Source organism: Meriones unguiculatus, chromosome 1 (genome assembly GCF_030254825.1).
Source record: "Meriones unguiculatus strain TT.TT164.6M chromosome 1, Bangor_MerUng_6.1, whole genome shotgun sequence".
NCBI lineage: Eukaryota > Metazoa > Chordata > Mammalia > Rodentia > Muridae > Meriones > Meriones unguiculatus.
Genome location: NC_083349.1, coordinates 60,529,812 through 60,548,366, shown reverse-complemented (window position 1 = coordinate 60,548,366; position 18,555 = coordinate 60,529,812). Strand labels below are relative to the sequence as shown.

At 52.3% G+C, this 18,555-nt stretch overlaps 2 protein-coding genes across 3 annotated transcripts; one reads left to right on the top strand and one right to left on the bottom strand.

Moving 5' to 3' along the window:
- Nucleotides 1-1,672: 1,672 nt before the first annotated feature.
- Pitx3 (paired like homeodomain 3) lies at nt 1,673-14,901 on the top strand. 2 transcript variants are annotated; one of them, XM_021650704.2, is made up of 4 exons: nt 1,673-1,915; nt 12,689-12,818; nt 12,990-13,192; nt 13,505-14,901. In XM_021650704.2, the coding sequence occupies exons 2-4, from the start codon at nt 12,701-12,703 to the stop codon at nt 14,090-14,092; spliced, it is 909 nt and encodes a 302-aa protein (XP_021506379.1). In that variant the 5' UTR covers nt 1,673-1,915; nt 12,689-12,700; the 3' UTR covers nt 14,093-14,901. The 2 variants fall into 2 exon arrangements, with proteins under 2 accessions (XP_021506379.1, XP_060246574.1); XM_060390591.1 differs by lacking the exon at nt 1,673-1,915 and having other exon boundaries at nt 12,468-12,818.
- An 8-nt stretch (nt 14,902-14,909) lies between these two features.
- Elovl3 (ELOVL fatty acid elongase 3) lies at nt 14,910-18,298 on the bottom strand. The gene is made up of 4 exons (XM_021650784.2): nt 17,974-18,298; nt 16,933-17,064; nt 15,895-16,046; nt 14,910-15,708 (listed from the first exon to the last, which is right to left on the bottom strand). The coding sequence occupies exons 1-4, from the start codon at nt 18,276-18,278 to the stop codon at nt 15,281-15,283; spliced, it is 1,017 nt and encodes a 338-aa protein (XP_021506459.2). The 5' UTR covers nt 18,279-18,298; the 3' UTR covers nt 14,910-15,280.
- Nucleotides 18,299-18,555: the final 257 nt, after the last annotated feature.

Genomic DNA, 18,555 nt, shown 5'->3' with positions numbered 1-18,555 from the left:
ATCCCTGCCTACACATGACTCCAGATATTTGACATCTGAAAAGCATGTGACTGTCAATTACAGCTGGAGACACAGATAGAAAGATAGACAGATGATAGAGATATGAAAATCCTCATGGGTTCTACATATCATTTCACAGATAAAGCACCTTCTTTCTTGATTTCAGTACATTTACTGAATTTCTGTGTGCCTGCAAATAGAAAAAAAGAAGAAGAAATGGATCTTGCCCTCCAAAATTTTTTATGTTATAGTAGTCAACACGTCAGCAATCCCTTTAATATGGAGAATGGAGTGATAGCGAAAATATATACATAAGGGGTCATGGGAGAGGAGGCTGCACATCTTACTAGCCTGGCATTCTGGCAAGGCTTCTCAGATAAAAAACAGCTCAGAAATTAGTATCAGCCATATAATGGTTGCTTGTTCTCAGGATAAGCGAAGCTGAAGCTGAAGACCAAGTCAGAGAGTGGAGCTCCGTGTCGCACACCTGTAAACACTGCCTTGAGTGTGGGGCCAGGCAAAACTACAGACCCACAGAGCAAGGCGCTATTGAGAGAGGAATGGGGAAGTCCGGGTCCCGGAGGTGTGGTATGCCACTCTAAAATATTGACCTCTCTCTTGAAGGCAGAAAAGAAGAATTAATGTGTTTTAAACTTTGATATGTACGCTCAGATTCATCTTAGCAGCATATTGTGCACAGGGCTAGGACTCAAGTGGCATCAAGTAACCCAGCCTATCATATTCCTTGGACATCTGTCCTGTCCCTTGCAAATACCTAACCAAAAAGCGCCAAGGCTACCCCTTACCCACAGGACCAAATCTGGTGTAGGAGGAAACAGAATTGCTGAAGCCGCAAAAGCACAGCCCAGGCAAATTGATGGTGAAGAGTGAGAGGCCAAGCGCTCACACCCCTGAAGAGCGCAAGGCCAGAGAGCCACTGGAAGCTCCCTTTGGTTTTGGCCAGGGTGGGAATTGGCATCGTTGTTACTTGTCCAAGGTCACCGAGTAAGAGAAGGTGCTGTATAACACTTTGCTTTCTCTCGTTCCAAACCTTGCCTTCTCCAAGTTCTCTTCTTTAGGGGAGAACAAAATAGAGATAGCTCAGAAGAGAAAGATGTGATAGAAAGGGGAGGCTGTCTTTAAAAGACAAAGCCTTTCAAAGTGGCAGAGTCGGAAGTAAAGCGGCGGTCAGAAGAGGAAAGACGCACCAGGACTGGAACAGAGACAAAAGAGTGCAAAGACAGACAGCGACAAGTGGAGGAAATCGGGCGAAACGAGCGGCAGCAAAGTGTGAGCGCTGAGACCCGGCGGCAGGGCTCTCTGTCCCACCTGGCGCTCCAGCAGCCCTCTCCCCGGCACTGCCTCTCGTCGCTCCGGGTGGAGCCCAAGCCCTCAATTTGCCTCAAACTGGGCAGGACTCCGGCCGGCACGCCGACCACCGCACTTTTGCTGGCTCGGCCGAACCGGAGCGCTCGGGCTGGAGCGCGGTCCGGGCCACGTGGGAGGGGGCGTTGCTCGGTTGACGGCGGGCGCTTCCGATTGGCCAGGGGGCGGAGTTGTTGGCTGCCCGCCGGCAGGACCCCTCCCCACTAAGGCGGGGCCTGAAGGTTCACAGCTGGAAAGGGAGGAGCCAGGGCGGCGCAGCTGGAAAGGGGCGGGGCCTGGGGCGCGCGGTGCTCCGCGGAGGGCTGGGGGCGCCCCGGACCGCCTTAAAGTGAATGGGCGCCGGCGGGGGGTGGCACTGCTCCGTAAGGCGCACTCTCTCCTCCGCTAGCCTGGGAGCGCCCAGCGGAGCGGCCGCCCCGGAGCAGGGGGGCGGCCCCCACCCCGCAGGGTGCCTGGCCCCTGGCCCCTGCCTGCGCTCCAGAACGCCGCCGCCGCCGCCACCGGGAGTCTGCCTGCTGCGGAACGCACTGTGAGTGCTTGACCATGCGGGGGACAGGGGCTCAGGGGGCCAAGGGGCCAAGGCTGGCCCCGGGACTACTAAAAGGGAACCTGGGGCGGCTGAAAACTCTGGTGTTTGGGGAACCAATCAAGACTGGAGAGACATACAGCAGCCCCGGGGCTGGGACGTGGGAGAAGGGAACCTCCGGGGGACCTGGGGGACCGAGAAGGGGAGAGTAAGAGGGCCCGGAGAGGAGCCGGAAAACTGCAGGAATCACAGAGTGGCGAGTCTGGAGACCTTTACCAGAAAGCACCCTGAAATCTAGGCGCAGCCGGCAAGGACCAGAAGGTGGTAGGGGTAACGGAGACCGTGGCCAGCTGAGGAGAGGGCAGCGGTCGCCCAGCGTAAGGGCAACAGGCGGCTCCCAGCGCCACTTGGCTCAGGCTTAGACAGACCCCAGCGGCTGGAAGAAGGGGTGCGCACAGTAGCTCATGCTTGCCTTCCCAGCTGCTCCGCAGTTGGAATAGGAGCCGTGTTGCGAGAGTCGCGGCTGGGTCAGATGGCCGCTGCGAGCTACAGGGCCGAGGCTGCCAGCCCAACGCCACAAAACCAGCGGGTCTGTCGTGGGGCGTCTGGATCCGGAAGGGTCCAGATCTGGAGCCGCCTCAGAATCCGACAGAATGCCAGTGGCACGTGGGGTTTGGAGCCGACAGAATGTTTGGGGTGGCAAAGTGGGTCTCTCCGGAGCAGACGATGTGTTCAGCGGTGGTGAACAGAATGTCCCTGGCCGACTGGCATGTCCACCCATCCGGCAGCGCCTGCCCAGCTGCGTTATGTGCAGTGGGGTCCGCTCGGTGGGTCCCTCGAAATCCCAGCTCCCAGTTTGCAAACTTGATCCCTCCTCTCCTGCCTGTTGGGCCTGGAAGAAGCTGGGAAAGTAAAGATGCAGGCTGTCCTCCGTCAGGGTGTCAGGGTCAGAGACAACCCTGCTCTAGCTCAAATAGATCAGAGCATCGATAGACTTCCACAACCCAAATTTAGGAAAGAATCAAGACCAACAAAGGGAAGGACGAGCCACAGGGTGCAGCAGCAACAGCAGGCCGCCACGAGCCTCGGTTCCCTCACAAACTCATAGTCAAGTGTTAGAGCCCTCCCCCCCCCCAATTCCAGTACAGCCGACCAGATAGCCTCAAACTCCTAGTCTGGCTATTAGCCCACTCAAGGCTCCTTGGACCGGCAACAATCTTCCAGACAAGAAAAGTGTAGCCCTTCCATAAAGCAAAGCCTACGGTCTTGAGAGAAGGGAGGAAAGAAAAGGAGGCAGATGAAATCCCGACTCTGTGGTCCCCCTTGATGCCTTTACCATCCTCTCAGTCTGGCCAGGAACAATGTCTCAGTTGCCCCGTTTGCTTTCTTTCTAACCAAGGGAGCGCTCTGACTCCTTTGGACCAACACAATGACCACCCTTCCTGACCGCCAACTCTAACTAGAACCCAGTTCAGCAGAGGAAGAAAGAGTGGAGGGAACCCTGGGCACAAATACGTAAACAAGACAAAACAGAACAACTCAGCTGGAGAGTGTTCAGGAGGACAAATGCAAGGCACTGTTTAACGAAGAGTTACCTTTTTGTTAAACACAAGTCTACTTTTCTCATCCTCCACCCACAAATAAAATATAATTCTTATTTCTTACACTCCTCAGTCCTAAAGTTTAGTTTAGGTGCTGGCTAAGACCTTGTTCCTAATCTTTTATTTGTCCCGTGCTAGCCTTGATAAATATAGAATTATGCCCCAGCTATTCCCATCACATTCTCATGCACATTTTAGAGGCTTGTGTTCCCGTTGCTTTTGGGGAAAAAAAAAAAAAAGGCACTGAAATTATTCAGGAAATGAAGGACTCGGTGTCAGGGAAGAAATGAAGAACTCAGTGTCAGGGAAGAAATGAAGAAGGCATTACAGTTGGTTCTTTGAAAATCTGAGGTTGTGCTTTCACCAAAAAAGACAGAAAAAAAAGAAAAAAGAAAAAAAAAGAAAGAAAGAAAAAAGAAAAAAAAGAGAAAGAAAAAGCATCATAACAAAGATGACTGAAAAACAGAGAACTTTCTTCCACTCTTGCATAAAACCATGTAGATGAGTACATGTCTGGTCAGTGGTTGTTAGGGAGGATGTTATGGGCCTCGAGAAGGCAGAGACTGGAGCTGGGAATAGAGTATTTGCACAGCTTACCGAAGGTCCTGGGCTCCAGACAGGAACTGAGGAAGAGAGAGAACAGTTTGCAAAATGGGAGCCAGGAGGGCTACTGGGAAAGAACCAAAAGTTTAGGTGAGGCAGAATGAAAACCTACAGTACAAAAAGACCCAAATGAGCAGAGGACTTGCTTGCTGAAACCATGAAACTGGAGATGGGGTTGTGAGTGGGCGGTTTTTCAAACTGGAGGATGACAAGCTTAGGACATATAGGAAAGTGTGCTTTGGCAGGGCCGACAGCTAACGTCCAGAGCTCAGTCTGAAGCAGCAGAGGCAGGAAGCAGAACGGCATCTGAGGGCTCTCAGAAGGTCAGTGTGCGTCATAACTAATGGTTGCGGCGTGGAGGGTGAACCAAGAAAAAGAGCAGAACTTGTGCAAACCTTTGGTTCAGGGCAGCCTAGGACAATTTCCTGCCTTGTTGGAGATAAGCAGGGATGGACATTCCTGCCACTCAGGGGCCTGTGAGAGTTAAATGAAACATATCAATCTGTATAGGAAAAAAAAAAAAAAAAGCTGTTTGTAAATGGAGAAACACCAGAAGAAGCTTTACTGCTATTATTCTGCCCAAACTGCAGTCCCGGTGACCAGAGAATCTTTCTTTGGAAGGTGGAGTCTTTTGCCTTAGAGTAGCCAGATCATATTTTTTATTCAGCCACACCAGGCTCTTGAGGGTAGATGGAACATCTTCCCCGGAGTTCCAGGGCCAGCCATTACCTCTATGCCTCTCTGAGAACGCGGGGATTTTCTCATTTATCTTAACCTCTCTACAACATAGCCCGAACTGAACTCTGTCTGCTACTCAAGAATGTCAATCAGGCTGGGCAGTGGTGGTACACACATTTAAACCCAGCACTCCGGGAGGCAGAGGCAGGTGCATCTCTGAGTTCCAAGCCATCCTGGTCTATAAGCAAGTTCCAGGACAGCCAAGGCTACACAGAGAAAGAAAGAGAAAGAGAGAAAGGTCAGTCAGAGCCTAGGACCCAAATCCAGGAAGGGAGGGCAGGGTACAAGGGCTGAAGCTGAACTGTAGTGAGTAAGGGAACAGGTCAAATCTTTTCTCCCACATTCGTTTTAACTGATGATTGCTAGAGTATGGGAGAGGAGATGACAGGTAACCAAAAAGATCTAGTAGGATCTGAGCTTTAGAGGACGTATAGTGTGCACAGTCATTGACAGTGACCTGTAAGAGCAACAGGGAGGAGGGCTGGAGAGATGGCTCAGTGGCTAGAAACACTGGCTGTCCTTCCAGAGGACCCGGGTTCAATTCCCAGCACCCACATGGCGGCTCACAACTGTCTGTAAATCCAGTTCTAGGAGATCCAGCACCCTCTCACAGACATACACGCAGATGAAACATCAACACATGTGAAATAAGAATACATTAAGGAAAAAGAAAGAGTGGCAGGAAGGAAAAGACAGTAGCTATAAGAGAGTGTGGAAAGAGACATAAAGGATTGGCAAGACTCTGCACCGCTCCTTCCCCATCTCCCCACCTCAAGGTCATCTTTCTTTTTTTTTTTTTTTTGACTATTTGTAACAGGGTCTCCTTATGTAACCCAGGCTGGTCTTGAACTGGAAACTTCCTGCCAGGCATGGTTTTAGCCTTCCCTACAAATCTGTTTCCCACCCTGATCCATTCTAGTTACCACTGCAAATAAAGGTCACAAAGATATTACTTTTGTATGTCACCTACTGACAAGCCTTAAGCTGGCCCCCAAGCTTGCAGCAATGTTTCTTGGTGGAGAGCAGGAAAGGCAGTACAGGATAGGAGAGTAATGGGCTGGCCATGGCCTGTCTTCCCTATGTGACGATGTCACCTTGAGGCTGGGGCTGTGTGTGCATATGCACGGGCTTTACGAAATAGGATGCAAAATCTATTTGAAGTCTTAAAATTAAGGTAGAGGGGCTTGGGATATGCCTAGTGATGGTATAGTGTTTGCCTAGCATGTACAAGGCGCAATCCTCAGCCCAGAAAGTGAAAATACAGACAAATAAAGCCAAGCTAGGGATCCCAAAGGAATTTCATACCAATTGCTACCATTTCACACCCTGCCTCTATTTTTCTATGTGGGTTCCCGATATAGCCCAAGCTGAAGTTGAACTCTTGATCTTCCTGCCTCGGCCTTCTGAGTGCTGGGATTGATTAGAGGCATACATCGCTACACCCTGAACTGAGGATACTTTCTTTCTAACGGAAAAGCCAAGAACACTCTAGCCTTGACTATATCGAAGCTCAGCCAGGACTTGTCTCTCATCATGGACCCCTCAATCTAAGTCATTTTTTTCCCCTCTGGTCCCTCTTGGCCCACATTTCAAATCTGATCAAATGAGGCCCTGCATTGCCCTTTAAATACTCCCAACGGTTCTGAGATATTTAGAAGTCCCTGCTTCTTCTCCTCCTCCACAAACCCCATGTCAGTGATGTACCTCCATTCTCTTACCCACCCCCTGCAACACTTGATACCTCTTTTTATGGGCTCTCATATCTGATCTCCCACAACCTGAGTTAGACCCATGAACTCCATTTTTCCCATCCTATGTTCTGTGTGCCCCCTGGACTGTAAGCAAGTTAAAGTTTGTGTATTACAGTCCTTAAGGACCCCTGTTAGCACGCATATAATGCTTTGTAAAGGAGGGGAGCAAGGAGATGGACACTGAGAAGCATGCATGATCGCTTCTCCAGCTCACCCCTTTACAACTTGAATACACCCATCCCACCCACCTCCACCTGCAATGCGGGCTTTCCTCCTGAAGCTGTGAGCATGCTGCACTTCGGCAGCCCAGAGTCTGGGTGCTGTGTGTCTCCAGGGCATGGAAGGCCATATCCATCCCAGAGTCTTGCTTCAGCCTCGGGATTGAGAGATGGGATTGTGAGTTCAGGGCCTTGTTTCTCAGCTGTTTCCAGTTTACTGTTTGCTGAGCAGAGCCATAGATGACAACCCCAGCTCGGCCCCTCTCCATCCACTGCCCACAAGGTGAGAACTTTCTCTCATTCCTTCCTTGCCTGAGCCTTCTGCCTCCGGCACTGTAAGTTCAACTTGTCTTGGATGCTCCCTGTGGCTCTGACTTACTCCTCTGGCTTCTGGATGAGAGTGAGTCACTTGATAGTTGCCTTCTTACCACAAGCTTGTGTCCCTTGGGAACCGCAGCCTCCCCGCTGTGACCTCTGTGGCCTGTGATCTGGTCTTTGCCTTAATGGATATTTTGTTCTTGCTGGTCCATAATAGACTTGGTGTACTTTGGCATCAAAACATACCTGAAGATCTTCTAATTTTCCTGAGGCCTGAGCTAGCCACCATAATGCCAGCGAAGTCTGGAGCTCGTGTCCCCAGCAAAATGTGTCACAAAGAGTAGGGGTGGACAGACAGACCCTCTTGGGGCTAGCTTCATCACCACGGTTATCCTTTGACTATGTCTGACCTTGCTAGCATCAACCAGACATGCAACTTCCACTCTACTGCTTACCCCTCGCTATCCGCTGAGTGAGATGAAGTCCCTGGCCCCTGGCCCAACTCCCCAGCTTCCTGACCTCTAGCAGTTTGGGGGAGCTTAATCCTCAGCCAGCCTGTCTCCAACTCAGATAACAACTTGGCGCCCCCAGCCTTTGCCTGAGCAGCCCACCCGGACATGAGGCTGCCTGCCTGAGTTCTATGCCCTCCCTTTCATCTCTTCATATCCTGGCCCTATGGCACACTTCTCTCTGCACTGTCACAGCCAGAGAGCCCTTCCTAGCCCCTCTCATTCAGCCAAGAGTCAGGAGGCTTCCTTCTTTCTTCACCACTCTCTGACACACACACCCCCCAACGTGGCTCCTTGCTTACATTCCTTGGCCTGTTTTGCTGTTTCCTTATCCTGTGTGCTCTAAATTCAGGACTGAGGGCTGCATCCCTCACTGAGGTGCAGTATTTCACCAGTATTCACAAGATGACTTCTTTATTGAGACACAGAGTCTGGGCAGGTACCTACTCAAGCAAGGGTAAGTGCTGGGCCTCTAGTCTAGCTCAGTGGCTAATTCAGTGCTCAGCTCCTAGAGCAAACCAGGAAAATGTTCTGAATGTTATTTTTACATAAGCTACACATGATTTGAGCCTTATAATAATACTGGTTGATGGTGGTGCTTGCCTGTAGGCAAAAGCTAAAGAGGACAAGACAGGAGGACCATGAGACAGCAGCCCAGGCTGTCCTTTGGAACTAAGAATGTAGCTCAGTTTGGAGAGCACTTACCTGAAATGAATTAAGCCCTGGGTTCAATCTCCAGCACCACATAAACTACTTATGGTGGTAGGAATATTCCTTTAATGCCAACACTTAGTGAGGGGGAGGGCGGTTAAAAGCAAGAAGACCAGAAGTTTAAGGCCATCTTCAGCTATAAGTGAGCCCAAGACCATCCTGGGCTACATGAGACTCACTCTCAAATAAATAAATAAATAAATAATCCATTAATCAATCTAATAATGAAAGCAGAGTCATGGGCACACACCTGTAATCCTAGCATCTGGCAGGAAGAGAACAAGACTAAGGCCATCCTGAACAACAACACAGCAGTGCCCCATCTGAAGGGGAGAGCAAAGAAACTGAAGGCAGACAGAGGAGGGATTATGACTCACGCTTAGAGATGGACGAAATGTGTCCTATACCCAAAGAAGGAAAGTAACTTGCCAAGGATACATAGCTAGTAAGTTGGGGGTTACTAGAGCCTGAATCTAGGTCTTTTGACTCCCATAACAGATCCCAACCTGATCCCCTAGCTCCAGCACTCGCATGCCTCCTCCTCCCCCACACAGAGTTCTGAACTCCTGGGACTCAGAGAGCTGAGGTTCAGAGGGGCCAGGGAGGGGGAGGGAGGGGGGAGGGGAATGGCTAGCTCCAAAACAGCCCAGGCAGCTGTCCTTGTCAGAGAGAGAGAGGAGACTGTATGACCGCGTGTGTCTGTCTGCCTGAATGTGGGAGCGCATGTGTGGGACAGTGCATGTTTTTGTGCCTCTAGCTTCAAGTGCAAGTGCTGGCTGCGTCTAAGTGGGGGCCTGTGTGTGTGGGCACATGTGTCGTCTGTCTCTGAGAGCTTGAACTCTGCTTGCTGTTTGCTCTGGCTGCTATCCTCTTTCCCTGGCCTCCTTCTACCAAAATAGAGGATGAAATCAAGACGCAGGTATGGAGTGCCAGGGGAAGGGGAGGTTGGAAAACTAGAAGTCTGCTGACAAAACAGACTGGAAGGATGAACGGCAACTGGGGGCGTAGCTTTTCCTGCAGGCAAACCTCACTGTCCCTTGCATCCAGTTCTGAATCACTTCTGCGGCTCCTGGAAAAGTCAGGAACATGGTTTGAATTTCAAGGTCATCTTCAGTCTAAAGGAAGGGCAGGCGGCAGGGACCCTCAATTTCCAGCTCTAGTTTTCTCCCACATTTTTCCAGAAATTTTGAAGAAGTGCTGATCAAACTGCCACCGGTCCTGCAAAAGGGAGGTAAACTGAGCACACTTCTGCCCCTGGCCCAACTTCTCTACTGCCTTACTGGGTTCTCTCCAGTCTTGCCTCTCTAACCCCAGGAAAGAGGTCCCAGATCAAGACCTTTCTGCCAGTGGAAAAAGCTAGAATGTTTTCAACCTCTGCCTTGACCTCTGTCCTGCTGTCAACCTGGCTTGAGGTGGGGCACAGCTGGTGGAAGAGGCATTACCATGTACAAACACAGGCTACTGTCCAATGGCGCATCCTTCAGAAAGGCTCTTAATAAATTCGGGTCAGCCAAGTGATGCACATCTCAGTCTGGGCTAACCCACTGCATTAACGCCGCCCCATGTAGCCAGCACTGTGTCCCTGCTAACGGAGGAGAGTGGCAGACAGAGACACCACCTACCTCTCTCTTTCTATCCCGTTTCTGTTTTCTGCCCGAGATGCTCACGGAGGAACCAAGAACCCCAGTACTTTCTATCCCTTTCCTTTCTTCCCATGGGAGGTCTTGAGAAAGCCAACCAGAAGGAGGACCCTACAGAGGTTTTAACAAAGTCAGGCTAGGTTTAGGATAGGAATACTGTCAAGGCGTGTGTGTGTGTGTGTGTGTGTGTGTGTGTGTGTGTGTGTGTGTGTTGGATGTATCTAAGTAAATCCATACATACTTCCTGGAGTGGTGTGAGAAAGGCCAGGCATGAGACGGGTGCCTGGTAGGAGAGAAGCCTGGTAGGAGGTGAGACATATTTCCAACAAGCAGAGGAAAGAGAAGGGCCTAATGCCCTGTGCTTTTCTTTCTTTCTGATCTTTTTTTTAATTTTTCAGACTTTTAATTTTTTTTTTTGTATGTGTGACTGTTTTACCTGTGTGGAGCTGAGACCAGGCACCGGGCACCCTGGACCCAGAGTTACAGGTGGTGATGGTTATGAGCCACCACGGGGATGCTGGAAACTGAACCCAGATCCTCTGCAAGAGCGAGTGCGCTAAACACTGAGCCAGCTCTCAACCCCACCCAGTGGTTTTCAAACTCGGCTTTGATATGGAACTGTTTAGTTGAACAAACCCAAACCGTTTATTCAGAAGTTTTGGAGAAGCCTCTTTAGGAGCACACGGATCTAGCTCAGGTCCCTAATTGTACCATTGGCTTAGTGGAGTTGCTTTGGGTCTCAGGTTCCACCTACGAAATGGGTGAGCCAGGTTGATCATCTGTAACCTCTGCGTCTGAAATCTGAAATCCTCTGAAGCCCAAAAGCTTGGGGGTTGGGACATTTCAATTTCAGATTTATTTTATTATTTTATTGTGTGTATGTATATGCGTGTTTTGACTGCATGTACAACCTACACACCAGAAGAGGACATGAGATCCCACGGGACCACGGCTGTGGGCCACCTTGTGGGTGCTGGGAATTGGACTCAGAACCTCTGGAAGAGCGACCAGTGCTCTTAACTGCTGAGCCATCTTCCCAGCCTGCAGTTTAGAGCATTTGGGTTAGAGAGGCTCCACTGGGAATCTGAACAGGTATTCTATGTGAATGTGTGCACAAGTTTGTGTGTGTGAAGGTGCACATTCACGTATGCATGGAGGCCAGAGGTCAACATCTGATGTCTTCCTCAGTCACTCTGCCTCTTGGTTTGGTTTGGTTTGGTTTGGTTTGGCTTGGTTTGGTTTGGTTTTTTGAGACAGAGGCTCTCATTGAACTTCAAGCTGGCCAATTCAGTTTGACTGGCTGGACAGCAAACTGCTGGGATCCTCTTGTTTCTATCTCCCCAGCATTGGGGTTTCAGGGTGGTGCAAAAACAAAAAATCAGACCCAGGTCCTTACGCTTGCATGACAAGCACTTTACCAACTGAATCATCACTTGTTTGTTGAGACAGGGTCTCATGTTGGCCCTAAGCTAAGGTTGGCCTTAAACTCCCTCTCTCTTCCGAGTTATAGATCTATATTACCAACCTGGCTCTAAACAAATATTCTATTTTAGTTTTTTATTATTATCATCATCATTATTGTTACTTTTTTGGTTTTTGAGACAGGGTTTCTTTCTAGCCTTGGCTGTCCTGGACTCACTTTGTAGCCCAGGCTGCCCTCAAACTCACAGAGATCCTCCTGCCTCTGCCTCCCCGAGTGTTGGGATCACAGGCGTGCACCACAGCGCCTGTGAAAAAAAATCCTTAAAAGCTGGAGTGGTGGTGGTGGCAGCACAGCACTTTAGTCCCAGCATGTGGGAAGGCTGAGGCAGGTAGATCTCTGAGCCGCGGTCCAGCCTGGTCTGCAGAGTGAATTCTAGGACAGCCAGGGCTACACAGAGAAGCCCTGTCTAAAAAACAAAACAAAACAAACAAATAGATTGATCCATCCATACAACAAACTTAGCTAGGCATGGTAACACAGGCCTGTAATTCCAGCATTCAAAAATAGAGGAAGATCACAAACTAAGGCCGGCCTGAGCGACAAACAAAACGAACAGCTGTGATAGTAGGCATAGGCCCAGCAGTTAGTGAACACGTACATCCGTGTGCATCCAACCCTCAGTTTACACCTTTTTCTCATTTGGCTTCTCTTTCTCAACTCTTTTTTTTTTTTTTTCTTCAGTGTGTGGTGTCTCCCCTGCATATATGTTTGTGCGCCAGAGTGCCTAGTCTCTTGGGGAGGCCGGAAGAAGGTTTTGGATTCTCTGGAACTGGAGTATCGGATGGCTGTGAGCTGTTCAGCCATGTGTGCTGGGAATCGAGGTGGTGTCCTCGAGAAGAGCAGTCAGTAGCTTTAACCGCTGAGCCATCTCTTCTTCCCTGACACACTCTATTCTAGAGAACACCGTTTGGGATAGCTTTATGTCAGTGGATGAGAAAAGAGGCAAAATTGTTACGAGGAAACCCTATTAGGGGCCTGATAAATCAATGTGTTTGTTGTTGGTTTGAGAAAGGGTTTCACTGTGTGTTCTTGGCTGACCTGGCCCTCACAATGTAGAGCAGGCTAGGCTAGAACTCGTGAACGATCTTCCTGCTTCTGCCTCTTGAGTTCTAGAATCCCAGGCATGCACCACATCAGGGTATCCATAACCCTCTGGGTTTTGCCTCTGTTAACCTGATATATGTCTTTTTTTTTTTTTCCTCAGAGCCCTCCCTCCATGGAGTTCGGGCTGCTCGGTGAGGCGGAGGCTCGGAGCCCTGCCCTGTCTCTGTCAGATGCTGGCACTCCACACCCTCCGCTTCCAGAACACGGATGCAAGGGCCAGGAGCACAGTGGTGAGCGCGCCCCCTTCTGGCGGTGGAGGAGAAGGCGTTCAGCCTTGATGGGGGTGGGATCTGGAGCGCCAACCCGAGCGGGAGCCAGCCCGAGGCTGAGGAATTCCTGGAGGTCCCGGAGAATCCGCACGGGCTCCGGCGCCCCGTGACCCGCCTCATTCTGATCCGCAGACTCGGAGAAGGCCTCGGCCTCACTGCCGGGCGGCTCCCCCGAGGACGGCTCGCTGAAGAAGAAGCAGCGGCGGCAGCGCACGCACTTCACCAGCCAGCAGCTGCAGGAGCTGGAGGCCACCTTCCAGAGGAACCGCTACCCCGACATGAGCACGCGCGAGGAGATCGCCGTGTGGACCAACCTCACCGAGGCCCGCGTGCGGGTATGGCCCCGCCTCACCCGCAGGCCCCCCTTGCACGCACCTGGCTCTAGCGAGGACCCCGAAGTGGCCGTGGCTCTGCGGCTGCGGGTGCCACGTCGGGCCCACCTCGGGCCCCGGGATCCCCACCCTCCTGCTGCCTTGCCTGCCGCCCCGAGCTGCTCCCCGCCATCCTGCGGCCGCCTGCTTCCCTTCTGGGGAGGCCCCCGGCTCGGCGCGCCCCTCCCCCCCAGCCTGCACCCCCTGCTGCCCCCGTCCCGTCGGCTCCCCCCCCCGCCGTCCCGCCCCCTGACAGCGTTTCCCCGACGCCCGCAGGTGTGGTTCAAGAACCGGCGCGCCAAGTGGCGGAAGCGGGAGCGCAGCCAGCAGGCGGAGCTGTGCAAGGGCGGCTTCGCAGCCCCGCTCGGGGGTCTGGTGCCGCCCTACGAGGAAGTGTACCCCGGCTACTCGTACGGCAACTGGCCGCCCAAGGCGCTCGCCCCGCCGCTCGCAGCCAAGACCTTCCCGTTCGCCTTCAACTCGGTCAACGTGGGGCCTCTGGCCTCGCAGCCTGTGTTCTCACCACCCAGCTCCATCGCCGCCTCCATGGTGCCCTCGGCCGCCGCTGCGCCCGGCACAGTGCCGGGTCCCGGAGCCTTGCAGGGCCTGGGCGGGGCGCCCCCCGGGCTGGCTCCGGCCGCCGTGTCCTCCGGGGCAGTGTCCTGCCCTTACGCCTCGGCGGCCGCGGCCGCCGCCGCCGCTGCCTCCTCCCCCTACGTCTACCGGGACCCGTGTAACTCGAGCCTCGCCAGCCTGCGGCTCAAAGCCAAGCAGCACGCCTCTTTCAGCTACCCCGCCGTGCCCGGGCCGCCTCCGGCCGCCAACCTCAGCCCCTGCCAGTACGCCGTGGAACGGCCAGTGTGAGCCGCAGGTCTGTGGATCATCCCCGAGGGCGGGGCGGCAATTCGCAGCCTCCCGGACAGGGCTCGCCTGGACTGGCTCGCCCTCGTCCCGGGGTCTGGAAGGTGTGCCCGGGCACCCGGGGAGGAGCGGCAGGCTTCGAAGAGGGCCTCTCCCCTCAGCCCCTAGCGGTGGTCGGACCCCCAAGCGGAGATCGCGCCCCCGGGACTAAGGCCAGGAACAGGGACCAGCCTCCCAGGGCCAACTCACCCTTGGCCCATCCCGCCTTCTCCAGACAACCCCCACCCCCGTTTTCAAAGATCAGTGAAATAAACGTGCGCGGACTGTCAAAGGCCTGATGATTCAGACTTGCGGTGGACGCCTCCTTCCCTTCATCCCTCCCGTTGTCCGAAAGGACAGCTGGATGTACAGGACGGGAGTGAGCGTCCAGGCCGCTAAGGCTCACTCCTTTCCTCCGGGAGGGGGAAGCAGGGTCTTCTAGGGTAAAGGATTGTGAAGCTCGGCGTGCGACCTGCTAGCCGGCAGGCATCGTCCTATGCTGGTGCTGGGTCGCCACCTCGTGGTCGCGAGGAGGACAGCTGGTAGGTCTGGTCTCCAAAGTTTACTTTGCAGGGATTTTTGCGTCCTAGGAAGCCTATGATTTTAGCCTTTGTTTCTCACTGTTCTTTCAGAGGCTTGGGCCTCTAACAGCAATAAAATTCTAGTCTGTAACAGACATTTATTAAGCCTAGGCCTAGGATTCTTTTTGAGTGTCTGTGTATGCCTCCATCCTTCCACACACCCTAAGGCTTCCCACCCGAAGATCACTTCCTGTTCGCAGCCTTCTCCCACCGCAAAGCTCACTTTGGCCCCCTAAGTCCACAAATCCTCAAACTCATGTCGATCTCTTTAATTTAAAAAATAGATCAAGAAGAGAAAGATTTCTAAATATAAATATAAATAACTCAGCTTTAAGGACCTCCGTCCTATCCCCTTCCTTGCTTTTCCTTCATGCCGAAGATAGAAACATCATCGTGACAGACCACACCCCTATTCCAAGGGTGCCATTTCTTGGTTGTCATAGCTTCCTGCCGCTTTGGGGTACATGTCCCATGGGGGAAACCATACAGGGAAGGCACCCTAGTCATTCTCCCACACCTAACCCTTAGTGCTATGGAGGAAAGCCCCAGGCTCCCCCTTTCTTTCCCACTCTCATTGGCTCTTGGACTTAGCTTTGCTCTTGGGCCTGAGGTAGGCTTGGTGGAAGAAATGAGCAAATAGGATGAAATAGGTCCCATATAACATAAAGGACCAGAAGAAGTGTTCTGTTGTTGTGTAGCACCCTTTTTCCTGCCTCCAGATGTAATTCAGGATGCCAAAGACAGCTCCCATTACCATCTGCAGGATCTGCAGGCTGGTGATGACCATGGGCAGCACACTGGGGTGTTTCACCTTGGCAGCTTTCAGGGTATAGTAGGTGTACATGATGGAATGCACACCCAAGTTCATGGTCATGAACCAGGCGCCTGAAGGCACTTTGTTCTTGTATCCAAAGCTCGTGAACAGCAGCACCGTGCTGTGGTGGTACCAGTGCACGAAGATGAGTGGCCGCTTCCGCAGGACGATGAAGGCCGTGTCTCCTGAGGGACGGGGCGGTCAGAGCTAGCCACCACCCAGTGCTGGGACCACCCACTGCCCGGGGGGGGGGAAACATAGCTCACTAGGACCTAGGGGCAGGGAGGGGACTTTCCACACGATGGGTAAGGGAAGAGCTCTAAGGAGGAGTTTGACTCACTGGGCACCAGAGACAAAGCCTCTACACTCACCAAGTTCAACGATCTTGCTGAGAAGAAAGACGCAGGACCAGAATTTGACTACGAGAGCGTCCGTGTGGCTGCCGAAGCACACGGTTTGCTTGAGGCCCAGCGTAAACAGCATGGTTCCCATGTACTCCCACATCCTCACTGTGCCCAGCATGCTGAAGGGAGACGGCACAACGCTGTAAGGGCCCATTCCCGGGCCTGAACCCCCCTCTAGCTCATCCCCATCCGGATCAACTCTCTACACCTGTCACCTCGTCGCTGTCCCGAAGGCAGGCGGTTACAGCTTTTGCGATCCTGGGGCCAATCTGGTGGATCTAACAAGTATTGCCCAGGAGATAAGGCTTGAGAGAAAGCCAGTCAATACAGGGGGAGGGGTGAAACTGAAAGTCAAGAACGGGGTTCTTGAAGTGGGGGAAAGAATATGGAGAGGAGGGGCTGGGAGAGTCGTTGATGGCCTTTGAAGAGCAATTTAGAAACTGAGATATTTAAGGCTAGAGAAATGTGTTAAGCCAGGCACGGTTGCACCCGCCTTTACTCCGAGCACTAAGGAGGCAAAGGCAGGTGATTCGCTGTGAGTTTCGAGGCCAACCAGGTCTACAAATTGAATTCCAGGACAGCCGGGGCTGCTATAGAGAAATCCTGTCCTGGAAGACAGATGAGAGAGAGAGAGAGAGAGAGAGAGAGAGAATTTTATGAGTATGAATGGAATGAAGTAGAGCCTAAAATTTGTATTCCCAGAACTCGGGAGGCTGAGTTCAGGAGGCTGTGATGAATTTGGAACCGGACAGTAGTTATACAGTGGCTATTAGAGCTGTCTAGGATACAGCATGAGAACCTGTCTTTAAAAGTAAACTTTTTTTTTTTTTTTTTTAAAAAGGGATAGAACAGAACAGAGACTGTCATCTTGGGCCCAAGAAAGAGAAAAACAAGGTACTATGGGAAAGAAACCAATGCAGCCGAGGACTTTAGGAGCCCTGAAGGACAAAATAGAGAGGTGAGGACTAAAGGCTAGGCAGGGGATGGGGTAGAGCAGAGCCTTACCTGAATATGGCCAAGCAGAAGGACCAGAGGATGAGAGGCCCCTGCAGGCTGAAGCCCTTCCGTGCCCTCATGAAGTTCTGGCCAACAATGATGAGCAACAGATAGATCACCACTATGAGGAATGAGCTTACCCTGGAGGGCAGAAGCAGGTGGCATCACAGTGGGCACTGCCTAAAGGAATGCCCACTCATCTCCCTCAAGGGGCTCCCTGAGACTAGGGTGCCAGCACTGTGACATTTTGGGGAAGTGTGTGTGTGTTGAGGGCGACACTTTAGCAGCATTCATGGCTATAAAGTACCTAGCTCAGGGCAAGGGCCACCGGGAGATCTCTGTGATTACTTTCTCAGTGAGGCTGGGGGCAGATGGCAGTTGTCTGCCTCCAGCCAAAAACTCCTCCATCCAGGGCTGTGGTGTAAGAGCCCTGTAGCAACACCTTCTGTCTGATTGGCTCATGACAAGTTGACTAAACAAAAAAAATCACTCCACAAAACACATCTGGAATGCCTTGGGGCTAAGACAGAAAGCCTTGGGAAAGCTTTGGAAGGGTTCCAAACTCTGTGTTCATCTTTACATCCGAGAAGATGGGACCTTTGGGGAACATGATAACTGTGTAGGACAGGCTGGTCCTAGGCAGGTTCTCTCTCTCTTTCTGTCTCTCTCTGTGTGTCTATCTCCCTGTCTCTGTGTCTGTCTGTCTGTCTCTCTCCCTCTGCGAGCCACCTAACAGTGCTTCATTCAGGTCACTCTCATTCCTCAGTTGTAGTTACCATATATATATATATATATATATATATATATATTTTTTTTTTTTTTTTTTTTTTTTTTGCTTTGCTTTTGTCTCCTCCCACACCCCTCTCCCCTACCTTCTCCCTCCTGGATCCTTTCTTCCAGCTCTAATCTCTTTGCGCTGTACCTTAAAGGACAGGGCGGGGCGGGGGGCTCTGAGCCAGTACCCCGGCCGCGTCGGAAGCATGACAGGCATTCATTCCCTGTCTCCACTCCCCTCAAAACAGTTGGTCCTTCCCCGTCACCAGGTCTCACCAGTACTCCTCCAAAAAGGGCCTTAGGTCCCGCGACATCTCGAAGTTATAGGGTTGGATCAGCTCCGCTCTTAAACCACGTGATAAATTCATGGACGTGTCCATTTCGATTTTGCAGATGATGAGGTTCAGAGCTTGGGGGCGGGGAGGGGGGGTCTGGTGAGAGCCAAGGGAGTGGAAGATGGAGTGGATCTCAGAACGAAAGAAAGCCAAGGCAGAAAGAACTTGTGTGGAGGCAGGAAGGCCTCGGAGCCTGGTGCCCGCGCTGCTAACCAGCCGCTCGCGCTGCGGTCGCCGCGGTTGCATTATATAGTGCCAAACCAACCGGGGACCCAGGCGGTGCCAGACCAGCTCCCGCCCTCGGCAGTTATTCAATCTCAGCTAAGAGTCGACTCTGTCCCGCCCCTGGGCCCCATTCGCATCTGGTCTCTGACTGGTCGTCCTCAAGGGCGCCTCCCTCAGGAACCAGGCACGCCCCGAATTCGTCCCCTCCCCTTTTCTAATTCCACCAGCTGCTCCAGGTTGGCTCATAGGCGCCCCACCACCACCACCGCTGCCGCCCCAATCCTTGGTTTCACCGAAT